At 53.5% G+C, this 17,558-nt stretch overlaps 8 protein-coding genes across 8 annotated transcripts; 3 read left to right on the forward strand and 5 right to left on the reverse strand.

Annotated features, from left to right (window-relative positions):
• Positions 1-154: 154 nt before the first annotated feature.
• Positions 155-2,113, reverse strand: WHR41_05564 (uncharacterized protein). The gene is made up of 2 exons (XM_069374169.1): positions 1,950-2,113; positions 155-1,886 (listed from the first exon to the last, which is right to left on the reverse strand). Exons 1-2 carry the CDS (start codon positions 1,981-1,983, stop codon positions 586-588), a joined length of 1,335 nt encoding a protein of 444 aa, XP_069229399.1. The 5' UTR covers positions 1,984-2,113; the 3' UTR covers positions 155-585.
• A 179-nt stretch (positions 2,114-2,292) lies between these two features.
• Positions 2,293-3,819, forward strand: WHR41_05565 (uncharacterized protein). The gene is made up of 2 exons (XM_069374170.1): positions 2,293-2,492; positions 2,555-3,819. The coding sequence occupies exons 1-2, from the start codon at positions 2,394-2,396 to the stop codon at positions 3,596-3,598; spliced, it is 1,143 nt and encodes a 380-aa protein (XP_069229400.1). The 5' UTR covers positions 2,293-2,393; the 3' UTR covers positions 3,599-3,819.
• A 267-nt stretch (positions 3,820-4,086) lies between these two features.
• On the reverse strand, positions 4,087-4,809 carry WHR41_05566 (uncharacterized protein; the record flags this gene model as incomplete). Its single annotated transcript, XM_069374171.1, has 1 exon — positions 4,087-4,809. One exon carries the CDS (start codon positions 4,807-4,809, stop codon positions 4,087-4,089), a length of 723 nt encoding a protein of 240 aa, XP_069229397.1.
• A 321-nt stretch (positions 4,810-5,130) lies between these two features.
• On the forward strand, positions 5,131-8,838 carry WHR41_05567 (uncharacterized protein; the record flags this gene model as incomplete). Its single annotated transcript, XM_069374172.1, has 1 exon — positions 5,131-8,838. One exon carries the CDS (start codon positions 5,131-5,133, stop codon positions 8,836-8,838), a length of 3,708 nt encoding a protein of 1,235 aa, XP_069229398.1.
• Positions 8,839-9,160: 322 nt separating this feature from the next.
• Positions 9,161-10,027, reverse strand: WHR41_05568 (uncharacterized protein; the record flags this gene model as incomplete). Its single annotated transcript, XM_069374173.1, has 3 exons — positions 9,161-9,751; positions 9,804-9,933; positions 9,987-10,027. 3 exons carry the CDS (start codon positions 10,025-10,027, stop codon positions 9,161-9,163), a joined length of 762 nt encoding a protein of 253 aa, XP_069229405.1.
• A 251-nt stretch (positions 10,028-10,278) lies between these two features.
• WHR41_05569 (uncharacterized protein) lies at positions 10,279-12,154 on the reverse strand (the record flags this gene model as incomplete). The annotated part of the gene is made up of 5 exons (XM_069374174.1): positions 10,279-10,674; positions 10,726-11,227; positions 11,279-11,346; positions 11,397-11,780; positions 11,837-12,154. 5 exons carry the CDS (start codon positions 12,152-12,154, stop codon positions 10,279-10,281), a joined length of 1,668 nt encoding a protein of 555 aa, XP_069229406.1.
• Positions 12,155-13,387: 1,233 nt separating this feature from the next.
• Positions 13,388-15,348, forward strand: WHR41_05570 (uncharacterized protein; the record flags this gene model as incomplete). Its single annotated transcript, XM_069374175.1, has 6 exons — positions 13,388-13,728; positions 13,784-14,111; positions 14,166-14,524; positions 14,579-14,719; positions 14,779-14,863; positions 14,920-15,348. 6 exons carry the CDS (start codon positions 13,388-13,390, stop codon positions 15,346-15,348), a joined length of 1,683 nt encoding a protein of 560 aa, XP_069229286.1.
• A 581-nt stretch (positions 15,349-15,929) lies between these two features.
• On the reverse strand, positions 15,930-17,121 carry WHR41_05571 (uncharacterized protein; the record flags this gene model as incomplete). The annotated part of the gene is made up of 3 exons (XM_069374176.1): positions 15,930-15,969; positions 16,023-16,315; positions 16,480-17,121. 3 exons carry the CDS (start codon positions 17,119-17,121, stop codon positions 15,930-15,932), a joined length of 975 nt encoding a protein of 324 aa, XP_069229285.1.
• Positions 17,122-17,558: the final 437 nt, after the last annotated feature.

Consider the following 17,558-nt stretch of genomic DNA (forward strand, 5'->3'; position numbering starts at 1 on the left):
TAAGATTTCGCTTGAAATGCGAGAATTTTCAAGGCGGCCATCGGTATTTCTTGAGGCGTAGTGGCGTTTCACATTGCATAGAGCCGCAGGGCATGGTGCGTTTCACGTCGCAGTTTTGCACGGTGGAGTTTCGAACCGCATATGATGCAGGAGGTTTAGATTCGAGCGTTGATAGTTTTCCATTTCAATGATACCAAGACATCGTATGCTGCGAACGCTGCGTGATATGCCATTCGAAATTGACAAGATGATCAATGCTGCCGGCATGGGTGTGTGTGATGTCTATTCTCAGGTCAAGGCCTGCTACGTGAACTTTTTCAAATGTAACGAAAGTGAGCGGCGGACCATGTTTTTTCTTTTTTCATCTCATGAAACTCATGAGGGAAACACTGCGATGATGCTTTGGTGCCATTGGCTCGATGAAAGAAAACCCGTCCCATCCCCTGGATCATGATCTAGATGTTGAATGTCGCAAGACACCGCCATGATGACTGTAGTTGAGTTCATCCACGTGACCCCACTCTTTTCCGAATTGCGAAGACTGAAGATACCGCTGGAAAAAAATCAAAAGAATTTTTGCCGCGCTCATCCAGCCGTGTAATTACTCAATCGGCCCATGCTAGCCCTTTTGTCTTGCATCAGCCCCGGCGTCGGCGTAACCGGACGGCTGTTCTCCATAGCATGCAGCGCGACGTTCTCCCTGAGTGCCACGTATTCGCTGTCGGCATATCCTAGTGCTCCGTGGATGTAACTGCTTCGTCGGCCCTTGATACGCTTGACCTCACTCGTTGAGTAGTTGACTAACGCTCGTCCCACCTCTTCTGCCTCGCTTAACGCTGCATCACGTGCTGGAAGGACAGAAATGCGGACACACTCTTGCTGCCCGAAGTTCCCTTCAACGTCGACGACACCTATGGGGAGGAGGTTGGCTTTGTTGCAAAGAGCTGTGTATGCGCCGGGGTCAATGTAGATTGTGCCGTGGGGAGTCAGGCCGTGCAGCAGCCAGAAGTAGCGGTCACGGATCGGCTGAGGGGCGGGTAGGAACCGTGTATGTAAAGGTGGGAGGCTGGGTTCGGCGAGAGCCGTGCCGTTGTTGGTGATTGGCACAGTTTGTACGGGAGTGTCGGAGGGAGTGGGTTCCTCGCTGTTGTCGGGGCTCTGTTTGAGTGATTCCACGTAGTTGACGATGCTGGCGATGTTGCCAGGTTTGCTGCTGCGAGTGACAACGGTTGTGGCTCCTGCTGCGGTGGCGAGGCGTGCTGCTGTGATCTTGGTTCCCATACCGCCAGTTCCGAGGGCAGAGCCTGCGCTCGAGGTATCGGCTTCCAGGACAGAGATGTCATCCACAACCTCAATGGCCTTCGCATCGGGGTTTGTTCGTGGGTTCTTATCGTAGAGGCAGTCCACGTCCGTCATCAGAAATAAGTAATCGGCCTGTACCATCGCAGATGTTATCGCGCTGAGAGTATCGTTGTCGCCAAACTTGATTTCCTGAACGCTGAGAGTGTCGTTCTCGTTCACAATGGGAATGACGCCCATGTTGAGCAACTCAATAAAGGTGTGCTCAGCATTGAGGTATTGCGTTCGGTCGGCGATGTCGTTCCTTGTGAGGAGAATTTGGGCAACAGGTTGTCGCATTTGCGAGAACAGGTTGTCCCACATGCTCATCAACTTGCATTGTCCAATGGCTGCCAATGCTTGCACCTGTGGAAGATGCTTCGGTCTCCTCTCCATGTCCATCTGGCGCAAGGCCATGCCAATGGCGCCAGAGGAGCATATGACGACGCGGTGGCCATCTTGGCGGAGGCTGACCGCAGTCTCCACGATTGTCGAGAGTGTGCTTAGTAGAGGCGCGTGTGTTTTCTCATCGACGATGGACGAGGTGCCTATATCACGGCCGTTAGTGGGGGCTGTTCTCTGCCTACTGCCGGGCTCATACTTTTATGTACCGAGCTTGATCACGATGGTCAGATGGCGCTTCATCGTGTGGGAGTGTACAGCACAGCATTCAGCCGGCTGACTTCTGATTCATTCACTTCCTTTTATGTATGCTGGGTGGCGACTATACAGCGGCAGGGCGCAGGCATATTGCTCACCTGTAGAGTAAATTCACCCCGCCCTATGGAAGTCTCGTCCATTCCGTCATTCGGCGGTTCGCCCACCCGAAGTCGGAATCAGCGCCCGCGGTCGCACGTGTTTCAGGCTTGGCCAAAAGCTGGCGGGTTGCCCGGTCGACGGCAACGTTTGGCTGTGCTCAACATCCTGGGGCGGCGAACGCGATCGCCGCTAGGGCGATGGCCCGCAAGCACCAGCATCGTCCGGTCTGCTAATAATACAAACCGTAGGGCACGCCTCCGCTCATCCTCGCACATTCATTTTGACCAGCATCTGCAATGGCCGACGTGCAACATCTCTCTCACGCGCTCGAGGGCGTCAGCGTTCAAGATGAAAACTACGACACGACTGCGCCGCCTGTGCCGTACAAATCGAAGGTGAATATGCCCACGTCGCATATTAAATGAGGCGCAACAAGGTCGCTAATGCTTCTCTTCAGTCTATCGCTGCCAATGGCCCTCAAAGTCGCCTCAAACTCCCCCTCCAGAAGATCCCGAGCAACGCAGCACCCAAACCCGCACAGTTGACCAAGATCACTCTCCCTTCACAAGCGGCGCAACAGCGTTCCTCCGCCGAATCAAGACCGTCCGACTCCTCTGCAGACCCTATATCACAGCCTCAAGAGGTCAAACAAAAGCCAAAACAATACCATTTGGGCATGTTCGAGATAGGCAAGCCTCTAGGAAAGGGCAAATTCGGCCGCGTATACCTCGCCCGTGAACGCGCTTCAGGCTTTGTCTGCGCCCTCAAAGTCCTGCATAAGTCAGAGCTGCAGCAAGGAAAGGTCGAAAAGCAAGTGCGCCGCGAAATCGAGATTCAGTCAAACTTGGCGCATCCACACTGCTTGCGCCTGTACGGCCACTTCCACGACAGCAAGCGCATCTTCCTCATTCTCGAATTCGCCGGCAAAGGCGAGCTGTACAAGCATCTGCGCAAAGCCGGCAAATTCCCGGAATGGCAAGCAGCGCAGTACATCGCACAGATGGCCAGCGCTCTCAAGTACCTGCATAAGAAGCACGTCATGCACCGTGATATCAAGCCTGAGAACATCCTCGTGGGGATTCACGGCGAGATCAAGATCAGCGATTTTGGCTGGAGTGTACATGCACCGAACAATCGCCGAAACACAATGTGCGGTACTCTGGACTACCTGCCACCCGAGATGATCAAGCCCGGACGTGAGGAGAATTGGTACACAGAAAAGGTCGACCTGTGGTCGCTAGGCGTCCTCACGTACGAATTCTTGGTCGGTGAAGCGCCTTTCGAAGACACTCCTGTCATGACACAACGGCGAATCGCGAAGTGCGACATGTCGATCCCTCCAAATCTCAGTCCCGAAGCGAGAGACCTGATCAAGCGATTGCTTGTGCTCGACCCAGAAAAGAGGATCAGCCTCGAGGACGTCGAGACTCACCCGTGGATTATCAAGCACTGCGTTAAGGGCGAAAGGGCTTATAACCGCGCGAGTTTTGAGAAGAAGTAATGGAGTCACGCGCTGCGCGCTGAATTCCCACGTCCTGGTAGCCGGGCGACTTTTTACGAGGTTGATTCTGCATTTGAACACAGCGATTGATTTAGGGCATGGCGTGGAGTCTCGGGGCTTGCTTTAATCGTGGGACAGGGTTATAATAGTTGTGGCGCATCCATCGCTTCGGACGCTCAGATATGCTTGTCATGAAATGTAACACTGTTGTCTATCGTACACTGCCCGCTCTTCTAAATCAGCCGATGCCACCCATCGAAGATTGGAGTCCATAGCGTTTCTTGAAAGGGTTGAGATTACCGACTAATACGCCGCCGCCAGCAATTGACAACCAGGACGATCTGGCGAGACCTGAGGCCATCCCGTGGCACAGGTCCGAGGCCTTACTGGGTCTCCAACCCTTGCTGCGGAGCCTCTCGCTTTTCTCTTTGGTTCATGTTTGGTGCGCTATGCTCCACATCAACACCAATCTCACACCGTATATCCTCTCACTTGTAGATTTCATCGAACGGTCGGGTATCGTTGAAACAGCTGTCCCAAACCTCGTTCACAACCTGATTCGCATGCGCCGCATCTCTACACCCTGGCCTCGCCGCCACACTCAGCGCGGCTCGCCGCCTCACACACTCCTGCATCTGTTGTGTGACACCCCACTGGCCTCTTGTGAAAAACTCCCTGCCCCAACGACACTCGCCACTGAGCGTACTTGCGCGGATCTCCGTGCAAGCCGCATGCCTCAGATTATGCACCGCGTCCATCTTAAACCGCAGGTGATCGTAAGCGTGCACCATCTCATGCGCGATCGTATCCTCGGTGTGTCCCCAGTTGCGCATCTGGTTTGCGCAGATGAGAATGCCGTACTCGGGATCGAAGCCGCCGGATTGCTTCGCGTCGCATTTCTGGCATATCACGCGCTCGGGCGTTATCGAGGCGCTGCCGTCGCTGGGCCCCAGCAGGTCGATGTTGTGCTTCATGAAGCGGATGATGGGCGAGTTGGCGAACAGCCATTTCGTGTCGCGGACGCAACGCTTACAGTCGGCCTCTGCGTTGATGGTGTCTTTGACGCGGAAGTAGGCTTCGCGCTCGCGGGTTGAGGCATTGCCGGTGAGGATGGAGAAGAAGGAGGACCAGGTGTAGTAGGTTGCGTCGTCGGGTGAGACTTTGGGATTGGACGCAGGGTCCGAGGAGGACGTTGATTGTGAGGCCGACATAGTATCTGTGCTGCTAGCGATTTAGAATTGTCCCTCTCTAGCCTTGGAAGGTCGGATCAACTCTGTTCTGGTGCTGGCCCCGACAAGCAATTGGAGTCGTCGAATGCCCGATTGAGCGATTCATGGCAAGGCTGTGATTGGCTGCGGAGACGGCGACGCGGGCAGGACGTCGCGAAACCCTCATCCCGTCCCTGCGTCTGGGACGCGACGTCACTGTTTGGGGAGGCGTCGACAAACACACCCCTCCTCAAGACATGCGCAAATAACTGGCTAAGCCAATTTTCCTGGACTTGACCACATCTTGGTCGCGGACTCGCCAGTATGGATCTGCCGCCAAAATCACCCTCTTTCGCCCGCTCGCCGTCTGCCGCTTCTCACGCGACGAGCGGGCATGACCAGGAGGATCTGAACAACAACATGCGCCGCGTCTCCCTATCACAGGACCGCCGCGCGAGCACCTCTTCTAACAAGGGAGCTGCATCGCAAAGCGGCCCTCTTACACCAAATTCTGCGCGACGCTCGTCTTCTTCGTTCGCTCTGCGCCAATCTGCCTCCTCACCGCGCCTGAGCAAAAGGACTTCGCGCTCGTCACTTTCTGCACAATCGCCGCACCAGCCTTCTGACGGCGTTGTGAAGGAACCGACGCCCAAGCGCTCCATAAGCAATCTCATTTCTGGCCTCAGAGAAGCGCAAGCACAGTCTAGCATGGCTGCTATCAAGGAGCCCGTGCGAGTGACAGCACCTGACATCGCGAAAGTCCATTTCGCGCGTGAGCTCGCCCGCTTGGAAAGTATCGGAGCAGAAACAATGGTCATCTTGCACGATGCTTGTTACGGCCACCGTTTCTCACGTCCACGCACGAGCAAGAGTTCTCTTTCCATGATCGTAGAGCGACCTGAGAGATTGCACGCTGGCGTCCTGGGCGCTGCTACGGCCTTTGTTCGAATGGGAGGGCACTATGAGGGGCAGAGTAATGCGCCGACAGTAAGTGGCGAAGTGCGCGATCAGCCGCCTTTCGTGATTCGCAAGACGGCGCGTACTTTGGATGTTGGAAGCAGCTTCGTCACCAATGTTCACGGTACGGAGTGGATGCGCGAATTGCAAGGCATGTGTGCGGCGGCTGAAGGGCGCTTGAAGAACGGAGAGAAGGAATTGGCTAGAGATTCGACCACCGAAGAGGGCGAGAAACGCACGTTGCACGAAGGTGATTTATATCTTTGCGCAGAATCTTTGGACGCCTTTCAAGGGGCTCTAGGTGGCGTTGCGGACGCAGTCGATGCTGTCTTTGCGCATGATGTGCGAACTAAGCGCGCATTTGTCGCCGTTCGCCCTCCTGGACATCACTGCAGCGCTGATTACCCTTCTGGATTTTGCTGGCTCAATAACGTGCACGTTGGATTGGAGTATGCTGCACAAACGCAGGGACTGACTCATGCCGCCATTATCGATTTCGACTTACACCACGGAGACGGAAGTCAATCCATCGCCTGGGATCGAAATAGCAAGAACAACATCAAGCGATTAACTGCAAAAGCGAACAGTAAGCTGAAGCTGGGGCCCGATATTGGATACTACAGCCTGCACGACATCAATAGCTATCCTTGCGAAAGTGGCGACGACGAGAAAGTTCAAGCAGCCAGTCTTTGCATTGAGAACGCACACGGGCAGTCCATCTGGAACGTCCATCTGCAGACCTGGAAGACAGTTGATGAGTTCTGGCAACTTTACGAATCGCGTTACAAGATCTTGCTCGAGAAAGCGCGCATCTTCCTCCGCCACCACACCTCGCGGTTGTGCGCAGAAGGGAAAGTGCAGCCAAAAGCCGCGATTTTCATATCCGCTGGATTCGACGCTTCTGAATGGGAGGGAGCGGGCATGCAGAGGCATGTGGTTAATGTGCCCACGGAGTTCTATGCTCGTTTCACGGAGGATATGGTACGATTAGCTCAAGAGGAAGGCACTGGGTGTGATGGTCGTGTCATCAGCGTGCTCGAGGGAGGCTACAGCGATCGCGCGCTCTGCAGCGGTGTGCTAAGCCACCTATCTGGCCTCAGTTCGGCGTCCTCGTCAGCTCCAGCCCAGCCCATTGACCGTTCATCTGATCTCGAGCAGCATATGTCGAGCCTATCGCTACAAAACGGAGCCGGTCGTCCCGGATATGACGCCCAGTGGTGGTCTGCTGAGAATTTGACTGCTTTGGAAGCCAAAGTAAATCCGCCTCCACCTCCTGCGGCGGTAAAGAAATATCGCATGGGTCAGCAGCCCACGTATGCCACACCGACAGAGTCGTTCGCGTACAAGGTGCACGACCCTCAAAAGTTCGCGCGCTCGATCTCCGGCACGATGAGGGAAACACCTGTAGGCTCTGTTCGACCACCTACGCCGCCTTCACCGGAGATCGACTGGGTTCTCGCGACTCAAGAGTTGACTGGTCTCCTTGTACCGCAGGACAGGCAGACAAAGAGCTGTACCCCTGAGCAACTAGCCGCTCCGAAAAAAGCGGCCTTTGCTCCTTCTGCTGCGGACAAAGATCAAGCTGAAAAGCCGAGACAACTACGAACAAGAGCCAAGCCAACTCAGAAGGAGAGCGACCGCCGTCGTACAATCGCCGATCTGCCCGTATCGACGGAGCCTGAACCTGCTGCACCTGCCGTACCTGCCGCACAGCCAGCGCAAGCGAAGCGTTCCAGCAGGCGATCTAGCATGGCTAGTACGGTCAGCCCCGATCCTACCGAAGCAGATGACATTCCTCCCGTTCCAGCCATTGTCACTACAACGGACGGAGGCATGCAGCCTCCGCCTCCACCACCGGCGGCGCCAAGTCAAGCGCAGATGAAGAAAGTGCGTGCTCCTCCAAAGCTCAAGAAGCCAGTCGCACCCGCTAGTGCGCCGGTTTCTCCCATGTTCAGACGTCAACTCCCCCCTCACGCGCAAGGAGCCGCCGTGCCGCAAGGCGATGAGATGCAGTCCCCGACTGCGACTTCTGCTGCGCCACCTGCGAGTGCCATGTCGCCCACGTCAGAGATGGATGCTTTGACGAAAGGGTTGAAGAAAGTCACGCTCAAGCTTGGCACACGGGAGGAGCACGACCGCAAGATGAAGGAGAAGCTGGACGCCGAAAGGCGCGCGAGGGCACTGAAAGGCGCAGAGACTCGGCGAATCAACAAGGCCGCGAAGGAGGCGAAGGAGGCTCAAATGGCCGATGCAAAATTGACTCCGGCGCAGAGAGCGAAGCTTGGACCTGAGGGTGTCAGGAGTGAAAATGTGAAGCCCGCAGTCCCCCAAGAGCCCGTTGCGATTTTGCCGAAGCCTGAACCTGAAATCTCGCAGCCTCTACCGCCGATGGAGCAGAATCCCATGGCAGGTGTTTCCACAATGCAGGGCATGGCCGATCCCGAGCCGCAAAACAACAACGCATCCATAATGCCCACCACTTCAGGAGCACCGCAATTCATCATTCCTTCTTACCAAGCGCCGGCCGCAGCACCTATCCCAGCGCCCGCACCAGCTCCTGCACCACCTCCTGCGGCAGCACCCGAAGCTCCTCAACCTGAGGTTCCGGTCATACAGCCCCAATCCGCAACGCCCCCATTGCCGTTTCCTCAATCTCGGCAATCTAGCACCGGCTCAATCTATCGCTTCGTGCCAGTCATGAACGAGACCACGCCCCCACAAAGCAGACCTTCCACTGCCGCTCGCATGACTTCTTCTCCCAAGCTAAACGCACCAGAGTCATCTCAGTTCAACCCGTCAGCTGCGATTTTCAGCGGCCCAGCCGTCTTGGATAGGCAGCTGCCGGTATTTTCTGCAACAGGCCCCATTCCGTTCGCAGCACCGCCGACCGGAGCTTCTGCAAAGGAGGGAGTACCTCCTTCTGGTCCTCTGAGCGGCGATGCTAGCGGCATGCCTGGTGCAGTTGCTTCTCAAGGCCACTTCAATGCTGGGCGGTTGTCGCATGAGGCGCCTGCTGGGGTTGGTCCTGAAGCAGATGTTGATATATGGGCGGTGCCGGAGACACCCAAGAAGTGAAAAGTGTGGGTGGTATGGTCAGCATGTTATGCGAGAATTCAGATGGAGGCGGCAGATTCTTTTGTTGTTACGTGCCTTTTGGCAATGCAGATACCCCTACATTTTGTTCTTGTAATGATTTATTGCACTGCGATCTTTCCCTTCCCCTGGTCCCTCATGTATTCTTCCATGATCGTGTTCCTTCTGTAGCGGCACTCGCCTCGATCGACATCAACACAGTGCTTGCCTATGACATGCCAATGACAATTTTGCAACTATGCGCAATCATTCTGGCCAACGACCTAGCGCTCAACGTGCAAGAACGTGCTTTCATTCAAGTTTCTCAATAGTAGTATCCTTTGTTGCGATTTCTCTCGCGACTCCGAGTCAAAAGCCCATAGGTCAGAGCCGCAATGCTGCGCATGGAAGCCTCAACACCAGGTCTCTCCTGCAGCTCTTCGAAGTGTGCATGGACAGCATCAGCGACAATTTCACGTAGCTCCGTAACGTCCTCCGCTGTTGAGTTGTAAACGATGTGAATGGTATGAGCAAAGTCCTCGTGCGACCACTGAGTGGCCACTGCTTCTTTGAACTTCTGTGTAGTTAAGTGTCGCAGTCCGTCTATTTGGTATTTGACGGCCATCGCGAAGAGTTTGGCGTGTTGCATGAGATTGACGTTTGGCTGCTCGGCGTCGAATGCCTGTGGCGGAGTTTCTTGACCACTTGAATCCCATGTCGGATGGCTGTACCTCAACTTCTTGGTACTCTGTCTTGTGGACTTAGTTGACGTAGTGCTGTCCTTAGGACGGGGATAGTCCAAGTGGTAAAAGTATTCCACCATCAGCTTTACGATCTCAGGATCGTCGCATGCCTCGTCAAACTCTTCAGTGTCACCATCCGCAGCCTTGAGCTCAATGACTCCATTTTTCCCTTCCTGCGCGTCATTGCCGTCAGCTTTGTTCGCAAAGAGAGGGCGTCCCACCGACCTTGAAGGTTCCGTTTTTGAAGGCCGTCTTGAAATACTTGGATTGAATTGCAAGTATGACCTTGTGGACTTTGAAGTGATATGGGCCGCAGACAATCGTGCAATCCGAGTGTTGCTCCGACTCATGCACCCTAGATAGGTGTCAGCGTTTCTGATCGTCTACCACATATATTCCCCTACTCACTGGCTGAGGCCATACTTGAGAGAGTCGGCTGGAGTGATCATGGTCTATGGTGGATCAGTTTGTGAGTACGGAGCGAGAGCCAGCTCGATGTTGGATCTCATGTGTTTTCATTGAGAGATCGCAGCGTACATGCAGCCATCCACGACAAACGCACGATGTTTGGTCAGTGCAGGAGCTGTCACACCAGCTACGTTCAAACACTTTGATTGGACTAAGACCTGTGACACCGAAGCAAGGTAAGTCCTGCAGGCTTCCGATCCTTTCTCACCGCCGAGAGCAAGTGCTACCCATTTCAATTCCTACCCAAGGCTCTCTCAATCTCGACTAGAGCGGCGAGAACCTTCTCATCTTCCTGTCTTCTGCCTACAATTTGCAGGCTGACGGGTGCATCCGCGAATCTTTCAGGCGTGTACATCTCGTACACGAATCTGTCTTGTTCGTTCTTCGGGACGTAGTCAACATCCTTGGGATCGAGAATCGGATCAACCTTCGTTACGGGAAAGACAGCGGCTGGGTAATCGACCAAGTTCCAATGCGAAGTGTATCCCCAGTACCTCGAATGCTCGTGTGGTGTTGCCGCACCAAACGATGGAGGGCAGATGATCACATCAACTTCTTTCCCTGACTTAGCAGTATCAGACCAAGCCTTTGCATACATTGCGCGATACCGATCACGTCGAACGCAGAGCTAACCTACAGTTAGTATAGCCCTTAGATCGTTTGTCCAACCATGACTTACCTCCCACAATTCGTGCTGGGTCAGGTCCTTGATCGTCGGCTGCTCTTTGATGATGAAGTCGGTCAAGGGCAGAACGGGCTCACCGCCCTTCGCAATCAAATTGAGAACCTCCTTGCCACCGTCTGGGAAGTACAGAGCGGACAGGATATCCCAACCCTCCTGATGGTTAAGGCCCTCACAGTCCCAGTCAACCACTTCCATGCCTGCATTGCGGCAGTGCTCTGCAACCTCTCTGAGAGCACGAGTCATCGGAGGATGTGGCTGTACAACGCCATCCCACCATTGGATAGCCACCTTGGGAGGACTCGTGAATTTGTAGGGTGTCCACTCCTTCACTGTTAGTGAAGGATCGATGCGCCATGGCTTTGCGGCGACGGCGACTCTCATGAAAAGGTCGAGAGCATCACGATCCACAGTCATGGGCCCTGGACAGGCGCCGATCGTCTCTTTGCCAGCTGCTGGTGCGATGAGACCGGTGGTGGAAATCCGCTTGAGACTTGGTCTAATTGAGTCAGCACCAACGCCTAGTAAAACGAACGATTTTGCCACATACTTAAAACCGTAGACTCCGACATGTGCAGATGGACAGCGGATGCTACCGCCTATGTCTCCACCAACACCCTGTATGACTTAGCATGGTTGTTTCAAAACATGAATGACGGCGGACTTACAAGTATGCTACCTCTCATTCCCAACAAAGCAGATTCGCCTCCGCTGCTTCCGCCGGGCGTCAGCCTACGGTTGTAAGGATTGACTGTTCGACCATATACGTTGCTGCTCGTCTCTAGGTGCATAATGGCTTGTGGCTGCGTCGTCCGGGCATAGAAAACACATCCTTGCTCCCAGAAAGTGTCGTACAGCAAGTTGGAGCCGTGCTTCTTGCCGAGCCAGGCCACAAAAGATGCTGACGAAGTAATGTTTTCGCCCACCATACCCTGGTGCTCCTTGGTAGAAATTGGCAAGCCGAAGAGTTCACCTTGAGGCTCAGGCAGAGCATCCAGATACTTCGCCCTCTCTATAGCTTCATCCCAGAGTAGTTCGACCAGGCAGTTCGTCTGTCGAAAGTCATCATTAGACTCAGCTACTTCTGTATGGGGCTCGAGACATTTACCGCAGCGTGCGCAAGTGCAGCCCGTCTGAGGAATGCTCGCGTCACTTCTTCAACGGAAACTCGCCTGGTCCGCATCTCCGACAGGAGGTCCAAGATACCATACCGTTCAGTGATCTCGATCTCTCTGGAAGTCAAGACTGCTGAAGCCAGGCTCTGGCAATTCATGGGTAGGTCGTTTTCTTCAGGGACGCCTTGCAACACTGGCTTGACCTTGGCAAGCGAAGCGTCACGCTTCGCTCGAGCCCACTGAGCCTTTTCCTCCCATGACTTTAAATGTTGTGGGCTGCTGGCTTTGTCATTATCACCGAGTAAAGGCATCTTGAAGTAAGTACGTGAGGAATGGCTTCTAAGAGCTGATATCAACTGATCACAGGCACTTGTTGCTGGCCGACGAGTGAGATGGATTGGCAACGATGAGGTTTGTATTGCTTCCGCGAAATAAGCACGCCTTCACGTTCGACTTATCTCCCATGATTGCGCTTGAGGCACATTATTCTGTAACCCTCTCTACTCGCTCTGATAACTAACAGATTGCAGTATCTCATCCGCCGCAGATGTGGACCCGAAAGCCGGCGATAGACGAGTATATTTGCTCCGGATGAGTGGGTCTTCGCGATTTGGGATGCCCGTTGAAGATGCAGCTGGGGATGGATGAGTCTCTCATGAGTCGGGCTGAAGTCTGCCGAAGTGGATCAATAGATAGGCAGTCTTGCCCGAGCGCTTGGCGCCAACGGACTTGGTGGTTGTTCGGGCTTCCCCACGCGGAGGCCACGTTCCTCCTCTCGCTGTGGCCTTCCGAATCTGTGTTTATTCTGTCTCGATAACGCCACACTCGTCGGCGACAGTCCCTCTGCTACAAGACGTTTACAAGCAGTAGTATCAATCTGCCTCTCTATCTCTTGATTGTGACCTAGCGGAGGACTGGGGTGCCTGCCTCGTGGACTAGCAGCATGTCATGACAGCCACGTGTTTGACACATGGCATGTCCCAGCGCTCGAGAGATCAATCTCGCGATGCAAAGTGATGCCGCTGATCTGGTACTTATCATTGGTCTCAGCATTAACGCTTTTAAATCGCCTTACACTCGCTCTATTCTTCTTCCTATGATTGAATCGAAAAGGGAATTATCCATTAACGGAGCACCACAGAGGCAACTCACGGCGAAAGATGGTGAGCCGGTTACAGCCGTCCTTGCATTGATCGACAGCGTTGCCTAACAAGAGCGAGTACTTATCCTCATCATGATAAGCCAAATGCTTGACGCCACTCCCCGCCTATTCAGCTGAATTATCCGTTTGCCACCTCCTCATTCGCGACAGCATTGGCTTTCCGACAGTACATACCTTATCACTCTTGATGCAACCCCAGATAAGCCGCATTGGGTTGCCTTCAACGAGCCCTTTCTGTTTCTATACTGATGGGTATATCTGTTGTGTACGTCCGTGAATGTTTGGCTTGACGATCGGTCTTCGCTCTTTCATGCTCTTCAACCCGCCGTTGGTTTGACCATCCCCTCATTTTCCCCAATCCTACACACAACAATACCCAACCATGTCTGGGGCTCAACATCGGGATCCAGACGCAATCGAAACGTTACCTCCAGGTACCGTTCGCCTCATCGACGAAGACGGATACGAATACTCGAAGCACGCCGCAGGGAATGGTCAGAAAGACATTTTGCTTGTACCCCAGCCCAGCGAAGATCCAGAGGATCCACTCAACTGGGCTTTCAAGCGCAAGATTCTTGCTACAGCATGTGTTGTGATCTATACAATTTTCATTGCGATTCCTTCCAGTGCGGTCTACTCTATTGTCACACCAATTCGCAAGGAGACTTCATTGAGCCTTGCTGATATCAACAATGGAACCGGTATCATGTTCCTGTTGTACGGGTAAGACGTCCGGGCATAATTCAGAGAATGTTCGATGACTGACATCTGAGGCCAGTTGGGGATGCATCTTCTGGCAAGCGATTGCGCTGCAATACGGCAAACGTCCTGTCTATCTTTTCTCCATCGCGACTAACATTGTAATCCTTGCTACCGCGCCACTTTGCACGAACGCGGGAACATATACCGCGAATCGTATTCTCCTCGGGTTCTTCGGTTCGCCGGTAGAGTCTTTGGCCGAGATCTCCATCACCGACATCTGGTTTGTTCACGAACGGCCGAAGTATATGGCCTATTATGGTTGGTCACTTGCGTTGACCGGTAAGCTGGCGCCGATGCTGGCAGGGTTCATCAATGTTGGCATGGGTTGGGAGTGGACACTCAGGGTAGGCACTACCGTCATTCGTCCAGCACGCATTCATTCGCTAACCTGATGATAGTGGTGGGCCATCCTTCTTGCTTTGACTCTTGTGTTCTGTTTCTTCTTCATGGAGGAGACGAACTACGACAGAAAACATGAGCCTGCGGCAGAGCAGTCCGATTTTCCCAACACGAAGACTCCTGAAAAGCCAAACATGGATGCTCAAGCAAGCGCTGCTGACACTAATTACAAGAAGACAAGCCCTGAGGATGTCAGGCCGGTCTCATCAGATGACTACGAATCCGGAGAGGTCCAGTGGCCGCGGAAGACCTTCAAGGACAAACTCAGCCTCAAAGACAAGAAACGACCAAACCGACTTCTCAACATCATGCTGGCGCCATTCAAGGGCTTTACCTATCCGTCTGTGGTCTATGCTGGGTTTGTGAATCGTGGTATTTTCCTCCTTTGACCTTTCACTGATAATTTTTCTAGCTTTATGTATGGCGCAAACAGTCTCGTCTGGCAGGGCGTACAGAATGCCACCATCGGTACGGTATACACAACGATGTACGGATTCAGTACTGCAGGCGTCGCTGCAGCCTATTCCGGAGGCGTCATTGGTACATTCATCGGGTAAGTCAAGGTCTCTTCGCAACGAATCGCCCGTGTCGAGCTGACAATATCGTCCTCAGTGGCTACTATTGCGGCAAAGTCGGCAAGATGCTCACCATTCGACTGGCGCGTCGCAATGGAGGTATCAGTGAGCCAGAACATGCGGTAAGCGTCCTCAGAATCCTTTCGTTCTCCTAATCGACCCACTGATAGTCGTAAAGTTGTATCTCTTCATCGCAAGCATGTTCCTGTGTCCGTTCTCAATGATCCTCTACGGCCTCGGCGTCACCTACCACCTCCACTGGATGGCACTGGTCATCAGCCAGGTCGCAATTGCAATCAACGCAGCCCTTTGCGTTGGAGCCGCTCTGACATATGCCATCTCGAGCTACCCCGAGCTATCTGGATCGATGGTCACGACTTGCGTCCTGATCAGGAACACTCTGTCTTTTGCGGTCAACTATGGCATTACGCCTTGGCTGAATGCGAGTGGGTATCTTCGTGTGTACTGTATCATGGCGGGTATTGGCCTTGTGTGGAACGGCAGTTTGTTCGTGATGACTAGATACGGACGGAAGCTGAGAGAAAGGACCGCTGAGAGATATTGGAGCGACGTCGCCAAAGCTAGAGCGAAGGGTCTGGGACATTAAGATATAGTATGAGGAAGGCGACTCTCATGACGTACGCCCAGTATACATACACGCACGAAGTAGTATTGTTGGCTACATACGGGCAGCGACAACGCGTCCACTTCTCACACTGTCGATTCTGACCAGACTTGGCAGCTTCAACCGATCAACGAAAGTTGTGATATTCATGACACTTTGCCGGGCGCTAGGAAAGCCAGAGAATACTGACGATCTCAAGAGTCTGTTTAAATCCTCGTTCAAAGCATTTGCTCACCTCTTAAGACGACTAAGTCCTATTGGAAATGAACGACATAGGGTCGATAGGGTTAGGGTTGGGGTTATACGCTCAGCGAAACAGCTGGCCAATCCCGCACAATCCCGAAATCGAAGAGCGGCAGCATCCTTGACCAACTGATAGTCATCAACTTTTGATCACATACTCACATACCGCGAGAACTCCAATCACTTCCTTTGCTCCCTTGATTGCCGTGATGCCTGATCAGCCTCAGCCCCAAAGTCAGACTCACACATGAAATGTGAGGCAAAACGCTGAACTATCGCCTGTGCCCAAACCCTCACAACAACACCACCGGATCAGAAGATCAGTATGTCGCTGTCAGACGCTGAACAAGATACTCGCCGCTAGTGAAGAATGGGTCAGTATCTGAACTCAGGCATGCAAAGGATTGACCCACCTGTTGATTCCGGGGTACTTCTTCCCCTTCGCCTCGTCGACTGTGTTAGGAATGGCATCGATGTAGCTCTCAAAATTCGGGTTGCAAAAATACGCGATGCTGTATCTCGCAGGGTGGACTCCGCTCGCAGCCGGCGCAGGCGGCTCAACAACACGATGCTTCGTGCTCTTGATGGTGTCGTTTGACCATCTTGCGAGCAAGTCGGCAGCGTTCACGACGATAGTGTCCTCGATGGGTGTGGCGTTGACGAAGTTACCGTTAGGAGAAAGTACCTGCAATCCGCCAGCCATGTCCTGGAAAAGCAAGGTAATTGAGCCTATGATGTTCATTGTCAGTGGAGTAGGAGAGGATCAATCGCCGGGTAGGGGAGTATACTGCGAGTACGGTCAGCAAGGTCAGTCATGCTGTTCTCAGAATTTCACACTCACCCATAGTCCGTGTGCGCTCCGGCCCTCACCTTCCTCTCATTCTCCTTGAAGACAGTCGCCTTCACCTCAGGGTAATGCAGGAGTCTAAGTGTATTGTCTCCCACATCGCAATACTTATCAAACCACTTCTCATCAATACCCAAACCCACAGCAATCGCTCTCATGACCTGCACATGCAAGTCCTTGCACTTCTCGAAAAAGTCAAGCATGGAAGCCTTGAACTTCTCGCCATCGACCTCAGGCCAATGGTTCGGGTGATCCTTCTCCCCTTCCCTGCCAATCTCCAAGCTCTCCTTGATATCCTCGCCCTCAGCGGCACGGAGCTCCTCGATTTCTTTGGCATCCGTGAAATCCGTGACTTTCTCGCGGCCTTGAGCTACGTAGCCTCTGTTCGCCTCTGGCGTTGTCCAAGCCAGAGCGTCTTTCTGGCTTTGCGGACGGGCGAAGAACTCGGCCGACTGTGCAAAGGTATGCTGGACTACGTCCTTCGGGATGCCATGGTTGCGGAGGTAGATGAAACCGGCATTCTGGAAACCAGAAAGAATGGCTTTAGCAGTGGTGAGTTTGGTTTCGGCGCTTGCGGTGGGACTGGAGAAAGTGGAGAAGTCGATGAGAGGGATCTCGAGGGAGTCGTGGGAGACAGCTGAGGTCACTTGCGGAATTGCGGTCATGTTGAACAAGTGAGCTGCGGCTCGGTGATTGAATCTTTGATTGTGGATTATTGAGACTGATAGCTAGGTCGTGGGCGAAGTCGCATTCCATATACCTGGCCTTTTGCGTCTCGAGTTACGGCGTGAATGGGGTAAAGCCGCCCGGCCAGATTGCTCCCTTATCTTTATCATGCGCCTAGGTGGTACACGAGCTTCCGAGCTGCCTGCCTTATCCGGTATCTTGTTTTGATGTGCTGGCTTATCGCATGCGGCGGGGTCCGGGCCTTGGTGGGGTACGCGACGTGGGGATGAGTACCATTGATGAGGAGCCTAAGTAGGCACAAGGTAACATAGCAATCTAAGCAATCCAACCCAAATTGAAGAATTAGGCGCTGGTACAAATCCGCTTGATCATTGACTCTGCTTGGCATCCTCTCCATTCACTTCTTAGTAAACTA

Source organism: Cladosporium halotolerans, assembly GCF_011745625.1.
Source record: "Cladosporium halotolerans strain TM138-S3 chromosome Unknown Sca15, whole genome shotgun sequence".
Lineage (NCBI taxonomy): Eukaryota > Fungi > Ascomycota > Dothideomycetes > Cladosporiales > Cladosporiaceae > Cladosporium > Cladosporium halotolerans.